This window comes from Dryobates pubescens, chromosome 4 (assembly GCF_014839835.1).
Source record: "Dryobates pubescens isolate bDryPub1 chromosome 4, bDryPub1.pri, whole genome shotgun sequence".
Classification (NCBI taxonomy): domain Eukaryota; kingdom Metazoa; phylum Chordata; class Aves; order Piciformes; family Picidae; genus Dryobates; species Dryobates pubescens.
The window spans coordinates 27,115,757-27,142,079 of NC_071615.1; the positions used below are offsets into that span (position 1 = coordinate 27,115,757).

Here is a 26,323-nt window from a genome sequence, read left to right on the forward strand (position 1 = left end):
GGTGATAGTCTAGTTCAAATGAGATGGTCCAGCACCCTGCCAAGCTGAGCTTAAAACTGCCCAATGGAGGGGAACCCACTGCTTCCCCTGGGAGGTGATTCCAGTGCCTGACTTCTCATTGTGAAAAATTTTCTTCTGGATTCCAATTTACTCTCAGGGGCTTTGGTTTGGGGAACAAACTTTCTGCTAGAGTTCAGCATGCATTACTTCAAAGCACAAAATGTAACATTAATTTTCTGAAGGTAGAGTCCTCTGATTACTAAAATGATGAAGTGCCTCTAAGAATCTGAATCTACTACACAACACACACACACGATTTATATATATAATTCCTCTCTGCATGTCTATATCCACAGGATGGCACTTTTCCTTGGTCTTTTCTTGTAGAGAACAGACTGCACAGGTCCAAGAAAGAACAATGACAACAAAGGCACAAAATGAATATCCATAATCTTCTGATCTGAATATTGTGGAATATTAACTCAATTACTTTCTATATTAGGCTTAGCAATGACTTAGTTAAAGTATCTGACTAAAAAATCAGACTGAAGAAAGAAGGTTTTCTTTTCCATGGTGATGGCTACATATATGGATGCAAATGACATTGTCCACCTGATGCTCCTTGGAAGCAAGGTGCTAAAATACTAGGATCTCTTAGAACACTGTGAAGAAAGAACACATTTTGCCTCCTGCAGCATAATTTAATTGCCTTTTTAAATATGAAGTTGAAATATTTTACAGCTGTAGATGTAAATTCGTGACAAGGCAGTTCAAGACAGAGAGATTATTGAGGACAGGCAACTGCTTGAGGGGGTACAGCAAAGGGTTACAAAGCTGATTAGGGGATTAGAACATCTGTTTTAAGAAAGGCTGAGGGACTGTTTAGCCTGGAGAAGATTGAAGGAGCATCATATCAATGCTTATCAACACTTAAAGGGGGATGTGGCCAGTTTTGGTTTGGCTTGTTTTTTTCCCAGTGGTACCCAGCAACAGGACAAGAAGTAGTGGGCACAAACTTGAACATAGGAAGTTCCATCTAAATATAGGAGGAACTTCTTGACTTTGGAGAGAGGTAGAGGACTGGGACAGGCTGCCCAGAGAGATGGTGGAGTCTCCATGTGTTGGAGTTATTAAAAATCCACCTAATACCATGCTGTGCAACTTGCTCCCGGTGAATCTGCTCTAACAGGGGCGTTGGACTAGATGATCTTCAGAGGTTGCTTCCAACCCCTATCATTCTGTGATTAGAAGAAAGACAAATCAAGCTGCAAATTACAACATCATATGAAACCCTCAAAGTGGCACTTCTTCCAGAATAAAATATAACTCATCAGTGATGGATTTTGCTACTACATCATGGAAATACCTTTCACTCACCTTCCTTTCCTATCACCCTGCACATAAATGTTATGTAGCAGCATAAAAGCCACAGAGTTATAACAGCTGTGGTAAGAATTCTGCAACCTTATGCTCCTGCCAGCTGCCACTATATTTGCAGGAAAATAAAGAGACATTACAGTCTTTAGATAGCACCATCAAGTGGCTATTATATTGTAGTTTTACCTTTCAAGTGAGTGATGCAATATGCCAAGAAGGTACCCATGGAACATCTAATCTGCAGTTTCAGTCCCCAAATTGATTTACATAAAAAACTACAACTCTAAAAGCAACATGAGCTAGACAGAAGCCTTGTTCATAGCTATATCCTGCCCCAAAATACTCCCTCTGAGCCAGCAGAGATTGTGTACACTAGAGAAGATACAAACAGGATGGATTTGAAGATAACTCAAATTCAGAAACTATACAAATGGAAGAGATGATTCTGCCATTCTGCCCTGCTCTAGTGAGATCTCACCTGGTGGACTACGTCCAGATATGGGACCCCCAACAAAACAGGGACAAGGATCTACTGAAGCAGGTCCAGAGGAGGGCCTCAAAGATTAGAGAGCTGGAGCACCTCTCCTACAAGGACATGCTGAAAGAACTGGGGCTGTTTAGCTTGGAGAAGGGAGGGCTCTGAGGAGATCTTACAGTGGATTTCTAGTACCTGAAGGGGGCCACAGGAAAACTGGGGAGGTACTTCTTATAAGAGCCTGTGGTGATAGGAGAAGGGGCATTTGTTTGAAACTAGAGTGGGGTAGATTTAGACTGGACATAAGAAGGAAGCTCTTTACAATGAGAGTGGTGAAATACTGGAACACATTGTCCAGGGATGTGGTTGAGGCCCCATTCCTGGAAACAATCAAGATCAGGTGATGTGGCCTTGGGCAGCCTGATCTAGTTAGAAGTGTCCCTGATGACTGCAGAGTGGTTGGACAAGATGACCTTTGAGGGTCCTCTCCAACCCAATGCATTCTGAGAATCTGTGAGGTGGATTTGGAGAGAACTCAAATTCAGAGGAAATACAAATGGGATGAACTTTCAGAGCACTCAAAGTCTGTGTAATTATTTCTCAAAGAGGGGCTTAAGGAAGGTAGAGTTTTCACCTGCCAGGTGAGCTGCTCTGAACGTATTTGTGGTCCATCACAGCTTAACAAGCAAACCTTATTACACTATGCATATTTACTTCACCCTCTGGAAGGGAACCTACTTTCATTGTAGTTTTGTGTTAAAAACAAACAAGCAATCAAACAAACAAAGCAAACAAAACCAACCAAAACCAAATAGTTTTCTGTAAAATTTCTGAAAACTGAGGAGAAAGTAAGAAGGTAACCCAACGTTTTCTGTGCTTGAAACTCCATACTATGGGCCCATGAAGCCATTTCTATTGACACCCACACATCTGCTACCTCAATTTAAGAAGGCCCCTCGATTTAAGAAGGACATTGAGACTCTTGAACATGTCCAGAGAAGGGCAACGAGGCTGGGGAGAGGCCTCGAGCACAAGCCCTGTGAGGAGAGGCTGAAGGAGCTGGGGTTGTTTAGCCTGGAGAAGAGGAGGCTCAGGGGAGACCTTCGTGCTCTCTACAACTACCTGAAGGGAGGTTGTAGCCAGGAGGGGCTTGGTCTCTTCTCCCAGGCAATCAGCAACAGAAAAAGAGGACACAGTCTCAAGCTGTGTCAGGGGAAGTTTAGGCTTGAGGTGAGGAGAAAGTTCTTCCCAGAAAGAGTGATTGGCCATTGGAATGGGCTGCCCACGGTGGTGGTGGAGTCCCCGTTCCTGGAGGTGTTCAAAAAGGGTTTGGATGTGGCACTTGAAGCCATGGTTTAGTTAGTCATGAGGTGTTGGGTGACAGGTTGGACTTGATGATCTTTGAGGTCTTTTCCAACCTTATCGGTGCTATGATTCTATGATTCTCTAGAAACCCCAATGAGGAAGCAGGTCTTCAAGTAAAAGGAGGAAAAGCCCTTCTCTGAAACCTTTGCAGCCAAAACCCATTACAATGCTGAGGCAGACTCAATTGCGAGCTGAGTTTGACAATTTAGCAAGCAATCCAAACCTGTGTTTTACAGAAGTCCAATTCTACAGTACCAGAAAGAGCTACAAAGATGTTAAAAAAAAACACAGAGGTGGCAGGTTAGATGTTTTCAATTTATTGCCACAGTACAGGCAGTGCATTGTATGAGGGAAGGCTTTCTCAAGAGGTTGTATAGTTCTAGTTCTCTGTCTCAGAAAAGACAATTTAAACTGAAAAGATGAGTTCCTAAGCTGGGCAGAGGACAAACAGCTTGGAAGGGAAGCCCCAAAGGAAGAATACAACTGCTCTCTCATGAAGAAAGAGTTAGACTCTGTGGGTCAAAAGATCACAAAAAACAGCCATGGATTTACTTTATTAGGATACTGACACAGGCAATGGTCCAGAATGGATGCTTAAGAAAGAACTTTAAAGACAGGGCAACAAGGAGTACAAGACCTGTAGTTTAGGAATTTCAGGAGGTGGAGACTGTATTGTTGTGTTCATTGGATCCTTCTTCCTTATTTGTCTCCCACCCCCCCACACCCCACCCCCCGAACGCATGTCTGAGGTCCACACAGTGTCTTGTGGCAATGAGTTCCACAGCCCAGCTCTGTCTTGCTCTATGGAATCCAGTCAGGTACTGCAGAGCACACTTGTTTGATGGAACAAAGACTTGAATCAAATGAGTCATAACCCTAAAACTCCCTCCAGTAATTCTCAGCCCAAAATAACTCCTTGCCCAAGAACTGAAATTATCTCAATGGTTACCTGAATATACAGAGGTGCTCTCACACTGATGACTAACAGTTAAAGGACTGTTAAAGTGGAGCCCAAATATCAAACTTGAGTTTTCAGAAAACAGATTTTAACTCCATTTTCACATCTACACAGCCCTTTTATGTTCAGAGATGGGCACTTACAAAATGACCAAGAGTTGACCATATGTTCTAAGAAAAAGGCAGCATTTCTAAACATGGTTTTATTAATAAAAGGAAAAGCTCTGCTACGAGGGTGCTGGAACACTGGAACAGGATGCCCTGTTGGGAAGTCTACTTATCTGGAGAGATTCAAAACCCTCCTGGATATGATCATGGGCTCTAGGAGGTGTTTAGGGTAGATAGCTGGGGTTGCTTAGCCTGGAGAAGAGGAGACTCAGGGGTGACCTTATTACTCTCTACAACTACCTGAAGGGAGGTTGTAGACAGACGGATGTTGGTCTCTTCTCCCAGGCAAGCAGTACCAGAACAAGAGGACACAGTCTCAGGCTGCGCCAGGGGAGATTCAGGCTGGATGTTAGAAAAAAGTTCTATACAGAAAGAGTGATTGCCCATTGGAATGGGCTGCCTGGGGAGGTGGTGGAGTCGCCATCACTGGAGGTTTTTAGGAGAAGACTTGACAGGGTGCTTGGTGCCGTGGGTTAGTTGCTTGGGCGGTGTTGGATTGGTTGATCGGTTGGACGCGATGATCTTGAAGGTCTCTTCCAACCTGGTTTATTCTATGTATATGTATATGTATATATTAGAAGAAACTTCTTGATTGAAAGGGTTCTCAAACACTGGAACAGGTTTCCCAGGGAGGTGGTTGCATCCCTATCCCTAGGGGTGTTTCAAAGAGGCAGAGATGTGGTACTAAGGGACATGGTTTAGCACAGGACATGGCAGAGTTATGGGAATGGTTTGACTTGATGAATTTAAAGGTCTTTGCTAACCAAATCTATTCTACGATTCTGTTAATCTACAGTGGGTGAACCTGCTGTAGCAGTGGGGCTGCACTAGATGACCTCCAGAGGTCCCCTCCAGGCCTTACCATACTGCCATTAGATAACATTTTGCAAATAGTAACTATGTACAATAATATCAAATACATCTTAAAAAAAAATCCCACCTAAATATCAAACAATGAATTCCTTTGTCCTTATGTACTTCTAGCAGGATAAAAACCAATCCCAAAGCCCAGCATACTAGGATAGGATTTTGATTAGCTTCACTTACAATCCCAGACAAGATAAATGCTCTGTGACTCAGTTTCCTCAGTGAAGAGATCAGGAATGAAGCCATTTCTCACCACAAAAACATTTTTCAGACAAGGTAATGCACTTTCAGTAAGGCACCTATGTAGATTGCTGATGGCAAGTGCTGTGTAAGTGCAATGAATTATTTGCTTGTGTTTCTCCACTTCCTCCTCTGCAAAGGAGGGAAGTTGTCATTCTTCCTTTATTAGCAAATGCAGCTGGGAGCTAAGTACTCTGGTGACTCTGACTGACTGATTTGGTAGTGTTTATGCATGTAGGCAGCAAGAAACATTAAATCAGAGCATAAACAAATCTTGGGCTAAATATATAGATGAAAACCTACTACCTAGCACTTACTAAAAATTCTATGTTCCTGAAATTAGTATTCAGTTGGTAAAGATCCCAATTTGATTTTCCAGTTTAATTTTCAAATAATTCCAGTACTAGAGCATAAATGCAGACTGCACAGGGAAAAAAAAAAACAAACACCAAAAAAACCCCACCCTGAAATGGTTATTTTCCCCAAATTTAGAAACCATCTGTTTTGAAGTTCAGTTTGGCTAAGCAAATTACATGACTCACAGCTCAGCTAAGTAGTTAAACACATAGAGAATACCTTTTCTTCAGTGCAGGAGAAAAGTGTCTTTAGCTGAGCTGTTTTGTAGGGCATCTCCAGTTTATCCCTTCTCAATTCCCTCTGGCATCTGTGCTGCTGGTGCAAGGGCAGCAGTCGCGTCAGGGTGCTCCACAAAGGTTAACACAGACAGCAGCCTGGCAGCATTTGACGTGTAAGCAAACAGGACTATCGTTTTCCTTGCTCCTAAAAGGTCAAAAATCCAGAACCTGATTCACTTCTTTTCTGCAAGCCCAAGAGCAGGCACACAACAAAACCTGCTAAGTCTGTTGTCAGTTCTACAGAGCCATAAGAAAATTAACAGATTTCAGCTCTGCAGGTGAAGGGAACAGAGGAGGGAGCAGAGGCTGCTAATGATCTGGGGCTTTTCTTTGGCAATACCCTGCTTCTTTTTTCCCCTCAGTGAACAGAACAATTTACACAGAATGGAGACTTATCCCTAATTTAATTACCAGAGGTTACTTTTTGCACTGCATGATGCACAAAGAGCTGATATTAAACTCAAGCTGCTGCACTAAAAATCTCTTTAAATTAATCTAGCTACCAAGTGTGGTTGCTGTGATTAATAATTAGCAAATGGCAGGTGACAAATCAAATAGAATTATAGCAACCGTCAGATTATATACTGCTTATCCCACCCTGCTTTTCTAGGGACATCTTTGTTTGTATCTTTGTCCCCATCAACTTCCAATTATCCAAATGTACTTGCTCTGTCACAAATGACTCTTAGAGTGGGGCTGCACACCATTCACTCCAGTGGCTGTCAAATACTGCACTGTAAATGTCTCACAGACCATAATCTACAGGGCAGGAGAAATCCACAAAGGTTGTCTTTAACTCAGAGACATGACATTGTTAAATTGAGAAGAGGAGATGTGAGAAGTGATAAAGAATGAAGAAATAAATGGCACCTCCTCTTCTTTGGATCTGTGGGTCTTCCTCACCCAAAACCATCATTCAGCAGTGCTCAGCTTCCCTACCCACACTTTCAAGCTCTCTCCTATTAACCCACCCCCGCAGCTGCACTTCTGTTCAGGCTCTGAACATCAGCTGGTGCTCAGCCTGTTGATATCAAAGTTCGCCAGTTACTCAGGGAACAGCCCTGGGGTTATCCTAGCCTCCAACACTGGCCCTCTCTACTTCTGAAAATATGGCAGTTTGAATTCATATTCAATACATCATCATTTTGCCTGCAGGCAAGATGATTTTCCTTGCTGAGGAGGAAAGTGTTTACAACAGTATATAATGATAAACATATAAAGCCATCATCAATCATTCATCAGTTACAATTACCATTTGCATCCATTTATCTAATCACAGTCTGCAGTAACTGCTGCACTTAAGCAGTTCAAAACCACTTTAAAGATGGAAATGTTGAGGATAACTACTACATAATTACCTTCACATTTTGTAGCACTCTGCTAACTCATATTTCTGTCCCTTTCAAGGTTTAATGTATATTAAATAAAGAGGAATTATTATTTACATACACCCCCACTCACCTACCTGCTCACACATACTGACTGTGACAGTGCAGGTGAGAAATGGCAGAGCAGTCTCATAAACCCTATTTAACGTGCAACTTCAGCTGTCTCAAACACTCAGCCTCCTAGTCTGTCTCTGCTGCTACCTTAAATACTTTGAATTTCACATCTAACTATAAAAACACCAAAGACCTCTCTCTTTTCCCACCCCCCACCCTCCTTCTGCTCTGCAAGATCACTTGCCAGAAAATTATTTCTTATCTGCCCTGGATGTCAGCATTCAGTTTCAGCCCTCCCTTCCTGTTTTCCTTTTTCAACCCCACTAATTTGAATGTGCCAAACAGTGGGTCCTGTGCTATAGCTTAAAGATAACTTCCAATACCCAGAAGCGAGACAAAAGGGGACAGCTTGTTCTGCAGTGACTACAATCACTTAATTTGCTGTAGTACATAAATAATGGATTGCTGAGAGTGGAAGGAGTCTTTCTGTTTTAAAAAGCTATTATAGTATCTACTTTCTGCACCAAAATTTATGTCTGTGTGAAGAGCATGCTAAAGATCTGGGGGATTAAATTCAACTTTCCCTGTGAAGCCAAGAGCCACGCAATCACACAATGTCTGCTCAAGTTTTCTCCACAGCATGTGCTTAGGTGACAACATGAGAGGACAGCCTCCCCTTCTCCCTCCCATTTAAACTTACTCTGTTAACAGAGAGGACAATTGACAGTGCTTTACTGTACAGAATCACAGACTGCTGGGGGTTGGAAGGGACCCCTGGAGATTATGTAGCCCAACCCTCCTGCCAGAGCAGGTTCACCTACAGCAGGTTGCACAGGATGGTGTCTACATGCACTTTAAATGACTCCAGAGAAGGAGACTCCATCACCTTTCTGGACAGTCTGTTCCACTGCTCTGGCACCCTCAATGTAAAGAAATTTCTCCTCATGTTTAAATGGAACTTCCTACGTGCAAGTTTGTGCCTGTTACCTCCTGTCCTGTCACTGGACATCACTGGCTCCATCCTTCTGACACCTACCCTTTAAGTATTGGCAAGCATTGATAAGATTCACCCTTCAGACTTCTCTTCTCTGGACTGAAAAGCCCTAAGTTCCTCAGCTTTTCTTTGTGGGAACACCAGCGACGAGCGGTGTGAGCAATCTGGCAGTGCAGGCCTGGAGCCTGACATGGTGGTAGGCCACGCTCAGCATAAGTGCAGAGCCAGCTAGCAGTATGCCAAAACAGTGCTGTGCCTGCAGCACTGTAACTAAAGCAAGACGCTGGTAGCTAGAAACATAGTGAGTTATCTCAGGACAACAGGACATGCACCTGCATCAACAAACCTCGCGTGTCATCCATAGTTGGACCAATAATCTACAATAGTGTGATGTGTGGTCACTCATAGGGGACCAATGAGTCCATGCCAACAAGGCATACCAAGGTTATATAAATTGTAGCAGTTTCCTTGCTACGCACTTATTCTTCTTCTCTTCCTGCCTGTCCTGTCTCTTTTCCTTCCATGCTTTGCTGTGCCATGCTTTCACCATAGGCCTGAGCCGTAGGCCTGCAATACTGGAACAATAAAGGATCAGTACCGATCATATTGGTCAGCCGTATTGATTCCAAGAACCTCCGTCGTCGCCATATCTGGCTAAATTTCTTCATAAGAGAGATGTTCTAGTCACCTTTGTAGCCCTTTACTGTACCCTCTCAGGCAGTTCCTTGTCCTTCTTGAACCTGAATCCACAACATGCCCATCCTGTGTGCCCATAAGGCTACTGCAGCAGGTGACACTGGCTAGGACAGTCACAGCACTTCTAGAAACTGTTCTATTAAAAAAAACCACACCAGAAATTCAGGCTCCTAAGAGAAAGTTAGTAAGGTCTGCTGACCTGCAGACATTGCAGATTACAACTGAGGTGGGTGAACACACAGACTACCTCCCATCTGAGTATTCTGAGTGACAGAATCTACTTGCCGAGCAGAAGCAGCAATTGAGAGAACAGGAACTGCACCCCAGGGCTCCTGAGCTCTCAATTATCATCCTGCAAAATCTGCAGGAATCCATTAAAACTTCTAATAACCTCTTTAGCCATGAATGTCAACTGTGCTCTAACAAAAAAGAAAGAAAACAACAAAAATCCCTTCCATACAATGTATGAAATGCAGGCTGCACAACCTATTCTGTAGATGGCACTGTATGTTCAACAATGATATTCTTCCCTTTCCAAAGCACAGCTTCTGAAGATTATAATCCTGATGCAGCCTCCAACACATACAGAACACGCACTTGTTTACAGTCAGGAATCAGACCATGGTATTAACTTTCAACTCCAACTCCAGGAGTCATCTCCCAATTACATTTATCCCTATGGTAGGTGACTACCAGGCAGGACACAGAATCACAAAATCATAGAATAGTAGGGTTGGCAGGGACCTCTTGAAGATCAAGTCCAATCCCCCTGCCAAAGCAGGATCACCTAGGACAGGTCACACAGGAACACATCCAAACGAGTCTGGAAAGTCTCTAGAGAAGACTCCACACCCCGTCTGAGCAGTCTTCTCCAGGGCTCTAGCACCCTTATACTAAAGAAGTTTTCCCTCATGTTAAGGTGGAACTTGATGTCTTCCAGCTTGTATCCATTGCCCCTTATCCTACCACAGGACACCATTATCCTACCACAGGACACCACTAGCACCTTCTTGACACCTTTCATGTATTTATAAATATTCATAAGATCTCTCAGTCTTCTCTTCTCCAGGCTAAACAGCTCCACATCTCTCAGCCTTTCCTTTTCAGACAGATGTTCCAGTCCCTTAATCATTCTCATAGCCTCTGTTGGATACTTTCCAGTATATCCCTGTCCCTCTTGAACTGGGGAGCCTCAAACTGGACCCAGTACTCCACATGTGACCTCACTAGGACAGAGCAGAGGGGGAAGAGAACCTCTCTCAACTTACTGGCTACAACCTCTCTCAACCTACTGGCCACACTCTTAATGTACCCCAGAAGACAACTGGCCTCCTTTGGTGCATTGTACAGACCCAGCATAGGAGACATTCCCTGCTCCAAAGAGTTAATGAGACAGAGTAGGAGAGGAGAGACAGTATATTTATAAGAGCTAATGATGTGTGTTCCAGCCCTGCTGCTGGATCCCCAGCCTGGTGTGCTACCCACTGAGTCAGCAAGTGGTGTTGTGCCATGATGCCAGTGACATTTTTACATTTTTGAGGGTTGTTCCTCCGTGGCTTTGGTTTGGGCTTTTTTGTTTCTTTAGGTTGAAGTTTTGCTGTTGTTGTTGGGGGTTTTTTGTTAGTTTGTTTTTTATAATAGTGACTTCTGAAGGAGTTGTTGAAAATGGCATCAGGAGAGGTAGATCACAAAATTGGTAGAGAAATTCAGGAAACACAGGTGCAAGCCCCAGACTGACAAGCATCTAGGGAATCATTACCCCAGGAAGGTAGAGAATGGCATGAAAGATGAATTTCACAACTGTAAAAGTCTTCTAAGGTGCTTTCAGCTGGGGCACTAAAGTAACTGTGGAGGCACTGAATGGAACACAAGCTAATCTAATGATTTACTGACAACAATGTTTACTTGAGATATTTGGGATGTAAAACTATCCACCAGCAGGAAAGCTCCCAAAAATGCAAGAGAAGTTTTAAATGGCTCAGGTTCATTCCCGAGCCGTGCCAACATAAACACAGAGGGTGACAAAAGGCAGCAGGAAAGAAAGAGTGTCAGGCACAAGCCCTGAAGAGCCAACCAGTGTTCCTACTGTAGATTGCAAATGAGCAATATAAATCTCCACATCAGCTCACAACAGAAAGCTGTTTTTCAGAATACTGCCAGCATGTGTTGATTTGCACTTGCCAAAAACCCCAGTTTGCAGGGTTTTGGAATGTTAAAAAGGTAAACACAGCAACTCCTCATGTTAAAAAAAGCAACAAACAAAACACAACAAACCAACCCCAAAACCCAAAAAAGAAATGACACTTAATTATTCGAGTACAACCAAGATTTCTGTGGATGTATTCCACACATTCCAGCCTGTAACATGATGCAGAAAATTTCCCCGGTTCCCTAGAGAGTGTCCTGCATTGGCTGCATACACAGTTTTAACGGGGACTGAAAATCTTCCTTTCCATATGGCTGACAAAGCCACAAAACTGTGGCATAATTCTATCACCATAAAAAACCACAACAACCTACAAACCAAACCAAACCCACAAACTAAACAAAGGAATTCAAACCCACTGTGGTTGACTCAGTCTAACCAGAGTGGTTTGTTCTCTTACAACTGTGCAGACATGTACCATCTTTTAGTGCTTTTGGCTGTTTCAGTGATTTTTTGTTTATGGTTTAACAATTCTGGTAGGCATCCAGAATCCTCACATGAAAAGTTTACTTGGTGCAGGGACCTGACAGCTGTATGAGTAGGAAAACACATCTGTTGAACTACAGGTAAAGAAGCCAGATGTGAGAAATATCTGAAAGCCATTCGTCTTCTTATGTCTTCGTATTTTGCCCAGAAATTCAACAGTCAAATCAGGAGAAATTCATGTAAATTACTACAGCCAACCAGCAATATATAACAAATGTGCAGAGCTAGAGAAGGGAGCTTTATAGAATTGGTGAGTGAGAAGAGATATTTGAATAGGATCCAGCGCTGACAGCTAGCCCTGGAGACTGAGATTAAAGTCACTACCACCTTATTTTACATACAGAAAAGCCATTTCAGGCATTTTTGAAGGTTATATCTCCCACTGCAGAGTTGGACTTGTAGTAAGTCCTTTTGCACATGTCTAACTTTACCCACTGAATAATCCCTTTATATCTCACCGAACTAGATGCATGTATGAAAATACAGGGATGTTCAAGGCTTCTGATGAATCAGGGCATAAGTTATCCTCATTGAGTAGCAAGGTGGGACAGAGACACCTCCAGATTAGCATACTAATATTAAATTCAATGTAAAATCCTGCCACCAGTTCCTCAAGCTCAATATTAAGCTCTAATGTTTCCATAAAACATGAATTCTTCAACCTACACTGGATACACAGACCACAGGATGGCAAGGGGTGTTTTGCAATCATTACTTGGGGATAAACTTGGAAGAGGCACTTTATTTCTGTGTACCAAAGCTAGTCATAAATTGCAGAGGTCAACTGAAGCTTATTTTGTAAAACCTCTTAAATCATATAATAAATCATCTCCATGCTGGACAAACTTGACCCAGCTTACATGGGTTTTTGAAGCTATTCTACCCATTAGAGAACAAAAGCATGAAATAGAAAGAAGGCAAGGAATAATTAATTATGTTTTGAGGGGGACAAAGGGTTGCCTAAATTTATTGGGATGACAATTACCTGAAAGGAGGTTGTCACAAAATGGGGATTGGTCTCTTCTCCTAGTAACAAGGGATAGGAGATGAGGAAATAGCTTCAAGTTGCACTGTTGGAGGTTTAAATTGGATATTAGGAGAAACTTCTTCACTGAAAGGGTTCTCAAAGATTGGAACAGGCTCCCAAGGGAAGTGGTTAAATCCCCACCCCTGGAGGTGTTTAAAAGAGGCAGAGATGTGGTACTGAGGGACATGGTTTAGCAGCAGCTTTCGTAGACAGACGATGGTTGAACTGAATGATCTTCAAGGGGTTTTCCAACCCAAATGATTCTATCATTCTAGGAAAACTGAGGTTTGACATGCAAAGTGAATGGGAAACTGACCATGCTTCAGAGTAGACCCAGCAGACTACCTACAGCTTCAAATCACAGAAGTGTTATTAAATGATAATTGGAACTGTAATACCTCAATGTTTATGCTATCATCAATCAATTTTAAAACGCACTAACGAAATACCCTGAACAACACTGACTCATTCACAACACAGCTTTTTATTCTCCATTGACTTTTAAATGCATAAACCAGAGCCATGATCTCACAGCTCTCTATAATTGTGGCTTGCCTTTTTTTTTTTTCTTTTACTGTACCAGTGCTTTCTGAAATGGATAAAAACCCTGACATTTTTCTTCATAACTCGCTTTTTTCTCCCTGGTTTGTTTTCATGAGCAAAACAAACTCTATCTTTCTCTCCAACTCCTCTGCTTTAAATCAAGAAGCAAGCTCCTGATGAGTGTTCATGCAGCTGATTAGAAAATTGTCTTATAAACAGCATCATTAAGTGGGATGCCAATCAGTGGTGATACAGTGGTATTGCTGGTGCCTGTGTAAATTATAGTTATGCCCTACGCTTGGAAAACCTAAATGTACAATTCAGAGATTTCTTATTGGCAATTAGATCATAAATGCTGTGTTCTAATGCTTAGCAGCAGGAGAATGTATTTATCTCATACAGAAAACAGAAACTAAAACCCAGTTCTAATTGGAGCAGACTTTCTGAAGAAGCTGTTAGAAAGGAATCCCCAGCACTGGAGGCTTATAGAAGAGGAACCTTTTATTAGGTTTTCCAGGAGTGATGCCATGGGAAAACTATATGGATTCTAAGATCTCCTGACATCCATTCCACCCCCATTTATTTGGATTTGCTATTTGTCTTTTGACATGTATCACCACCCACTTAAATTCACTAAAAATATTTGCACCTGTTTGAAAGGTTTCATTGGTTTTGTCAATATCCTATTAAATAAATGGAAAAGCTTCTAAATGCAGGTAACAGGAAACTCAGCTAACACACACCTAGACTTGTACTGATACAGTGTGAAATGCTGCATACCTGTTAATAGTAAACAGACCCACAGTTACTTAGACATAACACACAAGGAAGATGACTCTTAAGAAATGCTAAGGCTGCAGTGTCATGGATTTGAGAGCCACGGAATTAAAGCTTTAATTCAGGTTCCTTAGACTTCATCCTTAAACTATCAAGTTGTGCTAAACAAGCAGGCCAGAATCTTTCAGGATTCTCTCAGCTGACACAGTTTGAGCCCTGATTCATCACAAAGCTTTATACCATAGTTCTCATATTCTTCATCTCAGCATTCATATCTATGCATGTCTTATAAAATCACAGAATAATAGGATTGTTTTGCTTGGAAAATGCCTTGAAGATCATCAAGTCCAACCATCAACCTAACACCACCATGGCCATTAAATCATGTCCCAAAGTGCCATGTCCACACATTTCTTGAACATCTCCAGGGATGGTGATTCCACCACCTCCCTGGGCAGCCTGTTCCAATGCCTGACTACTCTTGCAGTGAAGAAATTTTTCCCGATTTCCAAACTACACCTCCCCTGGCACAGTTTCAGGGCATTTCCTCTCATTCTAGCACCTGATACTAGGGAGAAGAGACCAACACCCCTCTCACTCCAACTTCCTTTCAGGGAGTTGTAGAGAATAATGGGGGCTCCTCTCAGCCTCCTCCTCTCCAGACCAAACAATTCCATCTTGATGCTCTCTGCCCATTCTTCTTCCCAAAGCATGTTTCTAACTCCAAATGTGATCTCACACAGTAGATTTGCCACTCACTCTTTTTATCTTCCCCTTCCTATTGTTTCCCTGACCCCTTCCTATGTATTCACTGTCCAAAAGAAGCCACAGCTGCTTTTACATCAAGACACGCATTCATCTATCCAAAATAAGTATTTTCCAACTCACCTGAAAGCAACAGATTTGCTTAGAGGTCTGTAATTGGTATGTGTGTCTGAAATTAATAGATTCAGAGGAATGCTCACTATATTCAGTTGTTACCAGCATATCAGGACACAGAAGGACACTGTAAATAACTCACAGCCAAAGCACAGCTTTTTTAGAAGCATACAATAAAACCCAGTGATGACATCCCCCCAAAATTTTGCTTCTCCACAACTTCATATAGCAGCAAGGAAAAGAAAATTACTTCTTTCCCACAAACACCTAGAGGCCAAAACTGGGAGAGCACAAGGGCTCCTCAGCCACAATGTGCAAAGTGTTGACAAAAGGAGCAGCGAATGAAGAATTGAGATGCGGTAGAGGGAATAGCCAGAACTCTTTGCCATTAAGGTACAGGAATAGATCACCACAGAGGAAATAATTTCCCTCAGTGTCATGGTTTTTGGGAGAAGAGATCAATCACATGCACTGGTAGGTACTAAAAAAAATAAGCAGAACTAAAAGATCTGCAAAGAAATTGGGAAGGAGGAGTCAGTTCTTCATGGTAATGCCTAGCCTCTTGAACAGCCCCCCTCCCCCAAACAGCACCCTTCTTCATTAACTGAGTCACCACACACATATGCAGCTCATTTTTTAACTCTGGGAGACTCTAGCCAGATGTGATTGATTTGTCCTCCTCCCAGTCCTTGCCCTTTCGTGGTTCTGCAGAGACGCTGGGAACTGGCAATAACTCACCACATGCCTCAGAGAGCTTTCTTGTTTTTGGAAACCTCTTGGCAGCATGACATTTACATTTATTATGGCTGATTCTGGGCATTTAAATATGAAAACAATTGAAGTATATTTGCAAGGGATATGACAAACGAGCCTTTGTACTCTGGCCAATTTGTCACTGATTTCATTCAAGTACACCATTATGTTTCAACTTCGCCTCTGCCACTGTCTAAATGAGTTGATTTCCCAGTATCCATATGGGCAGGTTGACTGATGAGAATGCCTTTAGGGTTAAATGTCTTTAGTATAAAATCAAAGGTCTCTTTCCTGGACAAATTCTGCAACCACACTCACTGATGGAAATTCAGAGCCACCACTGAAATCCACAGAATTACCCTGGATCCCCACCAGTCTAAATGGTGTCACTCTGGCTCTCTGCAGATCTCTCTTCCCCAGAAAGGTGCTTGCATCTTTACAACTCATATCCTTCAGTATCAAACTCTTACTTCTGATTTTAATGCAGCTTTAGTATTCTCACCCATCTACTGCCACCAGAGAAATGAGGACTGTCTGTACCAAAGCTGGGCTGAAGCAGAGCACCTATTTCCTCATACCTTCAGGTTACATTTCTATTAGAAGACAGAGACTGAATTAACAGGGAAAGAACAGCATTTTGCTCTCTTGATAACCCTCTCACCTCTACATGAATAAAGAAGTTAGTTTCCATAGCTGCAATACACCACAGCAATGTTACTAGACATAAAGAAGTGTTTCCTGTTTACTTCAGGAAGGTATTACTTGGGTTGTGGAGAGCCACTTGCTCTGTGCATAGATGGGTGCAGAGGAGGGACACAAAAGTGCTTAGAGGACTGGAACATCTCTTCTACAAAGACAGGCTGAGAGTTGTTCAGCCTGGAGAAGAGAAGGCTCCAGAGAGAAGGCTTCCAGTATCTGAAGGGGACCTACAAGAAAGCTGGGGAGGAATGGTTTACAAGGGCACATAGCCATAAGATGAGAGCAGGGTAGATTTAGATTGGACATTAGGAGGAAGTTCTTCACAAAGAGGTAATGAAATACTGGAACAGTCTGCCCAGGGAGGTGGTGGAGGCACCATTCCCAGAGAAATTTAGACTCTAACTTGATGGGGCCCTGAGCAACCTGATCTAGTTGGGGATGTTCCTGCTCACTGCATTGGGGGGTTGGACAAGATGACCTTTGAGGGTCCTTCCAGCCTGACACATTCTATGATTCCATGTGCTGAAGAAGTCTCTCTGAAATTTTTTTATCCTACCCCTTCCTGGCAATTACTGCCTATCACTTTTGTATGGAAGGATCATTGCACACCCCCTATGTCCCATTAAAGACAACCATTCAGGGGAGCTAAACTTACCACTGGAAGTGGTTTGTGCTGTTTGAGAGCTAAGGTACTCACATGAATCTTTTCAAAAGTGGAGCCATACAGCAGCAATGTTGCCCTAACAGTGTGATCTGGAAGACCCTATCTGTTTCTCACGTTAAAGCAGCCTTTCCAAACATTGCCAGGAGCCTGCTACCTTGCTAAAGAGCAGCTGGAATCAAACATCCCTCCCACTAATTGCAAGCATTCACTGAAATATGTGGAAATGGGCTGAAGGTGTGACTTCAAATCCCTATTTGAAGACCATTCACCAAGTTTGTCTGCAGTTTTCAAGGTGCTGTTGAGTTAAAAACACAAGCAGAGCTCTAGAGGCTCAGCACAACTGAGCTCAGCCCTTTAATATATGCCAAATGGTCTTTTTGGTTCGAAATCATGCAACCCTAAGCAATGCCCTCATTGTTGCTTTTGCTGACTTGCAGTAAACCAGTGGGATGCCAGGCTGCCACCATCAGAACATCTGCTTTATTGGAAGAGTATTTCAGCAGGCCTTGCCTTGTAATAAATGATATGACCCTGGAAGGCAGACAGTAGCACTCCTGCAGGCAAACAGCTCACAAAAGGTCAAAACCACCTGAAGCTTTAGGAGCAACAATATCATTTCTGTCACCCTGCTCTACCCAGGGTCTTACAGCTGTAATGGATATGGTAAAAAGAAATAATACATAACTGAAGCTCTGAAGATATATCCTGGCTGATGGACTGGGAGGCTATCAGTGGAGAACATGAGAAGGGAAGGAAGGAGTGCAAAGCAGCAGAGGGGAGAATCCCACTGTGAAGCATTTTACTCTTTTACTGAAAAAAGAGCTAATCCTGGGAGTGCTGCTTAGTCTGCCTCAGTCAGAATGAACTGGGGCAGCAAAACCTGCCATATGAACTATTTCAGTTATGAAACAGGTCACAGAGTGGTTATACAAACAGCTTCACTAGCACAGATACCATCCAGCTTAATTTACAGCCTCACCCAGAACATTTCCTCACTCTCTCACATTAGTAGATTTTTTTTTTTAAAGGATTTATATTTTTCTCTTGTGTTTCAGGTTTTGAGTTCCCCCAAAACAAAGCCCCACTGCTTTTGTAATCTTTTTGTTCCATTCACAATGCAAAAACATTGAGGAAAAAATTTTGTACTGTGAGGGTGACAGAACACTGGAACAGGCTGCCCAGTGGGGTTGTGGAGTCTCCCTCTCTGGAGATATTCAAAACCCTCCTGGATGCATTCCTGTGTGAGATCTAGTAGAGATGATCCTGCTCTGGCAGGGGGCTTGGACTAGACGATCTTTTGAGGTCCCTTCCAGCCCTTAACATTCTGTGATTTTGTTATCAGCAAAACCCCAATGAAGTAAAGTGGTGAACAGGGGAAATATTTCTATTTTACTAACAATGTAAACAACATAAAAAAAAAATTGGGATCCTGCTGGGATATCAGCAGTCAGTGGATGCTCTGTTGCTACGTTTAGAGAGGTCTTGCTCCTATTGTTACTGCTTCTGCCTTCTGAAGTGAAATGACAGTGTGCATTTCTGAATGGCAGCAGTTTACAGCCATTTAGCTTCCTGCCTAAAGAAGCACATTTGCATGAAAATTATGTGGAAAGCACAAAGCACAATCACATACACACAGAGGTTTTGTACATATCTATATGCCATACACCTCGACTACTGGGTTCAGTTTTGGGGCCCTCACTACGAGAAAGACATTGAGATGCTGGAACATGTCCAGAGAAGAGTAATGAAGCTGATGAAGGGTCTGGACAACCCTGCTAGTCTTGTGAGGAATAGCTGAGGGGAATGGGACTGTTTAGTTTGGAGAAAAGGAGGCAGAGGGGAGACCTCATTGATCTCTACAGCTCCTTGAAAGGAGGTGGGAGAGAGGTAGGGGTTGGTCTCTTTTCCTAATATCAGGTGATAGAACAAGAAGAAGTGGTCTTACATTGTGCCAGGGCAGGTCTAGATGGGATATCAGGAAAAATTTATTCACTGAAAGATTGGTCAGTCATTGGAACAGGCTGCCCAGGAAGGTGGTGAAGTCACCATCCCTGGAGGTGCTCAAAAGCCATGGACATGGCACTTCAGGACATGGTTTAATGGCCATGGTGGCATTGGGCTGGCAGCTGGACTGGATCTTAGAGTTTTTTTCTATTTAAAGCAGTTCTATGATTTTCAGTTCAGGTATGACATACAGCACACCAAAGGCCATTGGGATGAAGAGTAAATGAGTTGGCAAGATTCTTTTCTACAGTAATTTCCCAGAAAAGGAACCATTTCTTAGGAGTGCTTACCATTACCCTCCAGCCTCTTCTCTGATGAGTAGCGCAGCTGATTCATACTTTCATTCTTATTTACCTTCCATGAAAGCACCACTGAGAACCTAATGAAGAATGCTGGGTAGTTCTGGCATTATTGGATTTTTCATTATTTATTTATTAGACATGAGAGCTGTTATCAGCAAGCAGCCAGGTGAGTCAAATCAGATAAAGCATTATCTGATTCCTGTGCTGTAAATCAGATTTTAATAGAGAAAAAAAAAGTCTGTATCCCTTTGGGAGTAAAAAGACTGTGTTTATAGTGTGTTCTGAATGTGCACTACACAAGAGCAAGTACAAACAAAAGAAAAAAATTTCCCTAATCAATTTTCCACTTTCTTCTCCAAGTTCTTTCACCCAGAAGATGAGAACTGAAATAAATGAAACTTGTTTGTGCCGAGTGCTAGCAAATAACTGAGGTGAGCATGCCTAAAAGCATACATACATGCTGAATCCTCACACTGACACAAAAAGTACTGAATTCTGCAACTTTTTATTTCCTCAAGAAAAATTGTCTACACAGACAAATGTCCTTGTTCTAGATCAAATGCACCTTCTCCCACTTGAAAATAAGAACAAGATCTATTAATTCAGACCTGAGAGACAGTATACAGGAAACAGTTCAGGGGGATGTAAGGTAGCTTTAATAATCTGTAGCACATCATTATTTGTCTGTTGTAACTCTATGGCTTCTAACCAGGAGTTTAGGCTCTCATAGCTTCCCCTCCCTGGAGGGCAATGCATCAAGGTGGCAATGTATCATGACCTCAACAAATGTTCTATTTAACCAGCACAAGGACTCCCAAATGGAAAACATGTTTCTGCCTGTGATATCTGAGGTTTAAAACCTATTTCTCTTCTTTTTAAAAATACCCACATTACTTCTAAACAAAATAATGGCCTAGCAGGGTTGAATATGGTATTCCTGCTTCAAACATGCACTGGTGAGGCTGGTGTAAATGTGTGGTTATAGAGTCACATCCAACCCACCGTCCCCGAGGAGTCCAACTTACTGAGGTTCCACTTGAGGCCTGTCGTGGTCACATTCTCACAGGAGTTCCCAACGGGGATGAGGCCACACCACTTGCCTTCCAGTCCTGTGTCCACGTGCAGTTTGTGCTTGCCCTGCAAGACAGAAGGGCCTCTGAAGTAAGTGCTTGCCAGGGAGCCAAGTGGCATTTGCCAACAGAACTTGCAAATACAACAGAAAGTACTTGAGGCCGGGCCAGAAAGTCCCCCAAAGGCTTTAGGATTGTTTGCCTACAGGAACTACACAATCACAGAATGTCAGGTTGGAAGGGACCCCCCAAGGATCCAATCTTCCTAGGTGATAGTGTAGTTGAAATGAGATGGCCCAGCACCCTGTCAAGCTGAATCTTAAAACTGTCCAATGTAGGGGAATCCACTGCTTCCCTGGGGAGATGATTCCAGTATCTGGTTGTTCTCATGGTGAAACTTTTTTCTTGAGTCCAATGGGAATCTCCCCAGAAGTAACTTGTACCCATCATCCCTTGTCTTTCCCATGGGACTCCTTGTAAAAAGGAAGTCTCCATCCTCCTGGTAACCACCCTTTACACAGTGGCAAATGTTAGTAAGGTCTCCCCTAAGCCTTCTCTTCTCAAGGCTGAGCAAACCCCTCTCTCTCTTTGGCCATTGGAATGGGCTGCCCAGGGAGGTGGTGGAGTCACCATCACTGGAGGTGTTTAGGAAGAGACTGGATGGGTTGCTTGGTGCCATTATTTAGTTGATTAGATGGTGTTGGGTGATAGGTTGGACTTGATGATCTTGAAGGTCTTTTCCAACCTGGTTAATTCTATTCTATTCTATTCTCTCAGCCTTTCCTCATATAGCAAGTTGTTGATGTTTACAGAAAATGACATGCTTAGGCACTATACCCAAGGGCTTTCAAAAAGTTTGTTCCTGACACACTGCACAACTGAACATTAGAGTTCTGGCACAATTTCTAAGCTTTTTTTTCCCCTAAACTTAAACATTTATGGAAATTAGCCACAAAGAAACCCAGGAAATGCAAAACAGTAACAAGATCAGTGACGAAATTACCCTCTGGTCCCTTCTACACAGGCAATTTATTCTTTCAATCAAAAAAATACTTCTGTTTATTAAGCTACCAAAACAAGTTTCTCAGAGACCTGATGAGTACTCAGCCAGTACTTTAAGCAAGAAACCAAGTTTTTATACCAAACCAAAAAAGAACAGCTTAATCTTAAAACTCAGGTAAACATCCCAAGCAACAAAAATACATTCCTCAAAAGAAAATTCATGACAAAGCATTTCAGCCTTTTTTCCTTATGCCCTGAGCTCTCAGATGCTCATTCCAAAAGCCCTTGCATGGCAGGGATGTTGGAAGAGATGACCTCTAAGGTCTGTTCAAACCTAAGCCATTCTATGATTCTATAAACTCACTGCTTAGAAAGTCAAAACTGGAAGTGAAATATCTTAGTGCTGAGATGTTGTCTGAGGCATTCGACAGCTTCTCCTGTTAATGCCAAATGCATTATGGAGAAACAACTTCAATACATGTCATGCTCTCAGTTAACAAATGAACCTTGGAAAAGCTGTCAATTAGGGACTATCAGACTGCATAGCTTAGGCCAGTTACATTGTTTGCAGAGCAATAAGAAAACCAATCCAGTATTATCTATCCTCTCAGGGTGTCCAGCTTCATGTGGCGAGGAGTCATGTACTTTGATAGGGGTTGTGAATGCTTGCCTGCCAGGTACAGAGGTGTGACAAATTCAGGCTTGATAACTTCTTAGCTATGCAATATGCCATGCAACTTCTCTGGCAGTGCAGAGGGAAGAGGGAAAGGCAGACATGAGGTACAAGCACAAGCTCTCTTGTTATGTGACTGTAGATATTATCTGTAATGAAGCTGATGAAAAAGGAGAAAATGAAAGGGTGAGACTGCCTGTGCCAAATGAGAGTAGAGAGAATCATAGACTGGTTTGGGTTGGAAGGGATTGTCAAAATCATCTAGTTCCAGCCCCTCTGCCACGGGCAGGGACACCTCCCACTAGACCAGGTTGCTCAAGGCCTCATCCAACCTGACCTTGAACACATCCATGAAGAGGGCATCCACAGCTTCTCTGGGCAACCTGTTCCAGTGTCGCACCACCCTCACTGTAAAGAATCTCATGAAAGAATCTTCCCAAATATTGCTGCTCAGAGCTACTTGAGAAGAGGAGCAAACTCAGTACATTTATTAATAGTAAAGCAATATGAAAAAGAGAAGGTAAAAGTAACTGGCCTAACAGAGAACCTGATTAAGTCCTGCATTCTCAAATAACTGTGTCCATCTACTAATAGGTTTGCATTTCCTGACTTCATGACATTCTAGTCCAGCTCATAGATTGGTATTCAGTTCAGTAGGAATTTATGCAGAAAGCTGTCATTCTGTTCATGAAATAAATGTTCAAAACAATAGATGCCATTACCAGAGGTTCACCAACATCCAGGAGCTAATCAGGAGTCTTCTAATGTCTGATACTTCCCTAAAATCCCAGCTCACATATCCCCGTGAGAGTCTCCACTTTCTTCCCTACATTTTCTAGCCATCCTTTAAGAGAAATTTCAGACTAGGAGCCCAAAGATCTAAACCCAAAGCAGCAAGTAAACAGGAATTGAAATACTAACATGCAGACTATTTTTTAAAAACCCCCTCTCAAATGCTAAGGCAAAATCTTGTCTTAGGGATTGGTTCACCAATATTACAGTTTTAAAGACTTTTCTTTAAACAAATCATTAGGGCACTGTGAAATTATTTGGGATAGCAAAGACAAAAAATGGGAAATAATTGGGGAAAAACACCCAACAAACAAAACCCCCACAAACAACTCACTCATTTTTGCCAGTAGAGACAAATTAGCCAATGGATTTGTAAAGTAAGGCTCAAAATTCAAAGCATGTTGAGTCTGCCATGGGGGAACTCAGGTGGCCAAACTTGTCTTCAAATTTTCTAGTACAGCTCTTGCAGCCAAGGAAGAAGGTACTGCACTTTGCAGGAGGAAGGATCAGAGCTTGTAATTTGCAAACCCAAGCAATAACTTGTTCTATTTAAGTCTCTGTGATGAAGGGAACAATTATATACTGCCACTGAAAATATGAAACTGTTTTCAGTTTTTGCAGGACTCAGAGTTCCCAAATTCCAGGATTAAAAAGAAAACCAAAGTTTGACTAAACAAATCCCTACTTCTTGGTTGTTTTTTCTGCCTCTGTAGGAGGTAACTGAAGTATCTTCACATTTAATTTAAGAATCAAATATTACCATGTTTGAGTGATACTGGTGATAAAATAACAACAAATAATACAGCTGCATTGATCTTTATCTTATTAAGTCAGTTTTGAAAAACATTGATCAATCTTCAGCATTGATTTTCCACACCCCCACCCTTTCATCTTGGCTCTGATGCTGGGAAATAAGATCAATTTTTAAGCTCACGCAATAAGAAGAAAATGTCAGAAAGTATTTTTAAGAATGCTTCATCCATATAGGTTAAGCTTTTCCTTTTGATGCTAATGTCTTGTGTTATAAGACAGCATTTTATCAGTAGTGGCTAAATATCCACCCGCTCCAGCGCTGGTTTTGCTGAGGCAAGATTTGAAGACACAGTTCTCTGTTGCATCTCCTAACTAGAACAGGAGTCTGACTGCCAGGGACTCGTACACCTAACTCTACTCAAGGCTGTAGGATGCAAAAAATCTTAATCAACAACCTGTGAGCTAAAAAGCATATGAACAATATCAAGATAAACGCTGATAGCTTCTATGCGTGCATAGAAACCCCACAGGCATTTCATAAAGGTATAGAGAAAATTGCTTCTCCAAGTGCCTTGCAGGCCAACTTGAATAAATGTATTGCAATAAATGTAGACTCTGAAACAGACATCAAGTGACAAAACGTTATGAAAGAGAGAGAGAATGGGGACTGATCTTCAGTACTGCATTCTGAAGGGATATGAAGGAGGGAAGCCTGGAAGTTGGTAGGTTGAAACTGGGCACAAAAGGGGAGGCAGAAAGACAGTCAAGATGCTGGGGAAGAATAAGGAGTTTAAATAAAGTTTTTAAAAAGCAAATGAAGAAAGAGATAAATAGATCTTGGAAACTGCTGAAGGACTAGGATATGTGAAAGGTGACAGAAAGAAAAGGAATGAGTTACAGGATCAGAGGACAAAGCAACCTTACTGTAATGTTCAGACTGCCCAGATTGTCCAGTATAAATAAATCGACTGAGTAACTTAACGCCTAGAATTCACTGCTTTTCCAAATGGTGTACTTCCACCTGTGCCTGCTGTGAGACCTGGGACTACCAATAAACAGGATTTCTTGAGATCTGGCCAACTGCTGTGATACCTCCTCCTCTAGCTAGATCTTGTTTTTCACAATCTTTTGCTAAACCATTTTTTTCTATCAGAGCCGTTTCAATAATGGCTCCATAGATGGCAGCACACACTTGAAAACAACAGCAGCAGCAAAAAAACCCTAAATACAGATGTCACAGTGCTACCCAGGGAAAAGGCAAACCCCACAATCTGTTTTAGTACATAAACATCTGGGTGCAGAAAATGGTATACAGTCAAAAGAGTCAAGGAATGAGTGGAAATCAACATGATCAAAGACTGCAGCAGAGAGGAGGAGGAAAGGAATAAAAGGATGAAACCAAGCTGAGAACATTTATGCTCAAAATCAAATATCATGATTGGCAATAAAGCAAAAACAAAGTTCCAGAAATATTTCTACTAATAGTTAGCTGTGCAAGAGCGTGACTTAACAATAACAAAAGCTTTTAGGCTGAGATTCTGAGCATGATAAATACAGCCAATTTTTCTAAAAGGATGTGTTTAAGAGCAGCTATTTTGTTATAACCCTAAAATATCATCAATTGTCTTTTCAGATAAATACACATAGTGCCAAGCTGTTATTACATGAGTGCTAGTCAAAGAATGTTATCTGAGCCAACCAGGCTTTTTGTTGCTGTTGAAAAGGATCCATAGCTCCAGCAAACACTGAGAAGTCTAAAAGCTCTTGTACATCGTATCACTGACTGCTTAAACTCATACAGAAAATCCAGAAAATGTATGGTTCTTCAAAACAATAGTCAGAAGTGTTAGGCCCAATCCTGCCAAACCTACACTGAAATGGAGAGGCTGCAGTTTATCAGTTATTGCATATATCAGGGGGTTGGACTTGATCTCCAGAGGTCCCTTCCACCCCCTGACACCCTGTGATTTGGAAGACAGAGCCCCACCAAGCCGACCCTTCAAGAGAAGCATTTCATAAAATGACAACTCTACAGCAAATAAAATCCCAGGCAGTAAAGACAGAACAAATTACAATCATTATTAGGCCAAATTAAGAGACACATCTGCTCCAAACCAATTTATGACAAGGGTACAGAAAGAAACCTCTGTGGAGGGAAGTGCCACCAAACCAAAAAAGATTTGCTGTATCCTGGTTGCTACTGCATCTCTAACGTACAAATTATCCCTGAGTGACTGATCCCAGAGTTTCACACATTCACACATGGACTTTTTCTACAAAACTCCTGAGAGTACACTTCTCATCTAATATCTATGACAGGTTTTACTGAGCACAGTAGGTGCATCCCTTGTTTGCCTATCACCTCTTGCAGCACAAGCAGGTAAAAAAGGTCTCTACCTTCTGCAGTCAAGCTGATGTGACTGACAAGAAAAAAATAATCATAGGTGCAAAAAAGAAGGAGGAAAAAACCCAAGCCC

General features: G+C 42.1%; 1 protein-coding gene across 3 annotated transcripts in view; it reads right to left on the reverse strand.

Moving 5' to 3' along the window:
• TPK1 (thiamin pyrophosphokinase 1) overlaps positions 1 to 26,323 on the reverse strand; it is a 339,092-nt gene that overhangs the window by 50,877 nt on the left and 261,892 nt on the right. For all 3 annotated transcript variants that reach the window (XM_054160983.1, XM_054160986.1, XM_054160984.1), the window contains one exon: positions 20,582 to 20,693. In XM_054160983.1, the coding sequence (XP_054016958.1) occupies positions 20,582 to 20,693 (112 nt within the window). The remainder of the gene's footprint in view (positions 1 to 20,581; positions 20,694 to 26,323) is intronic.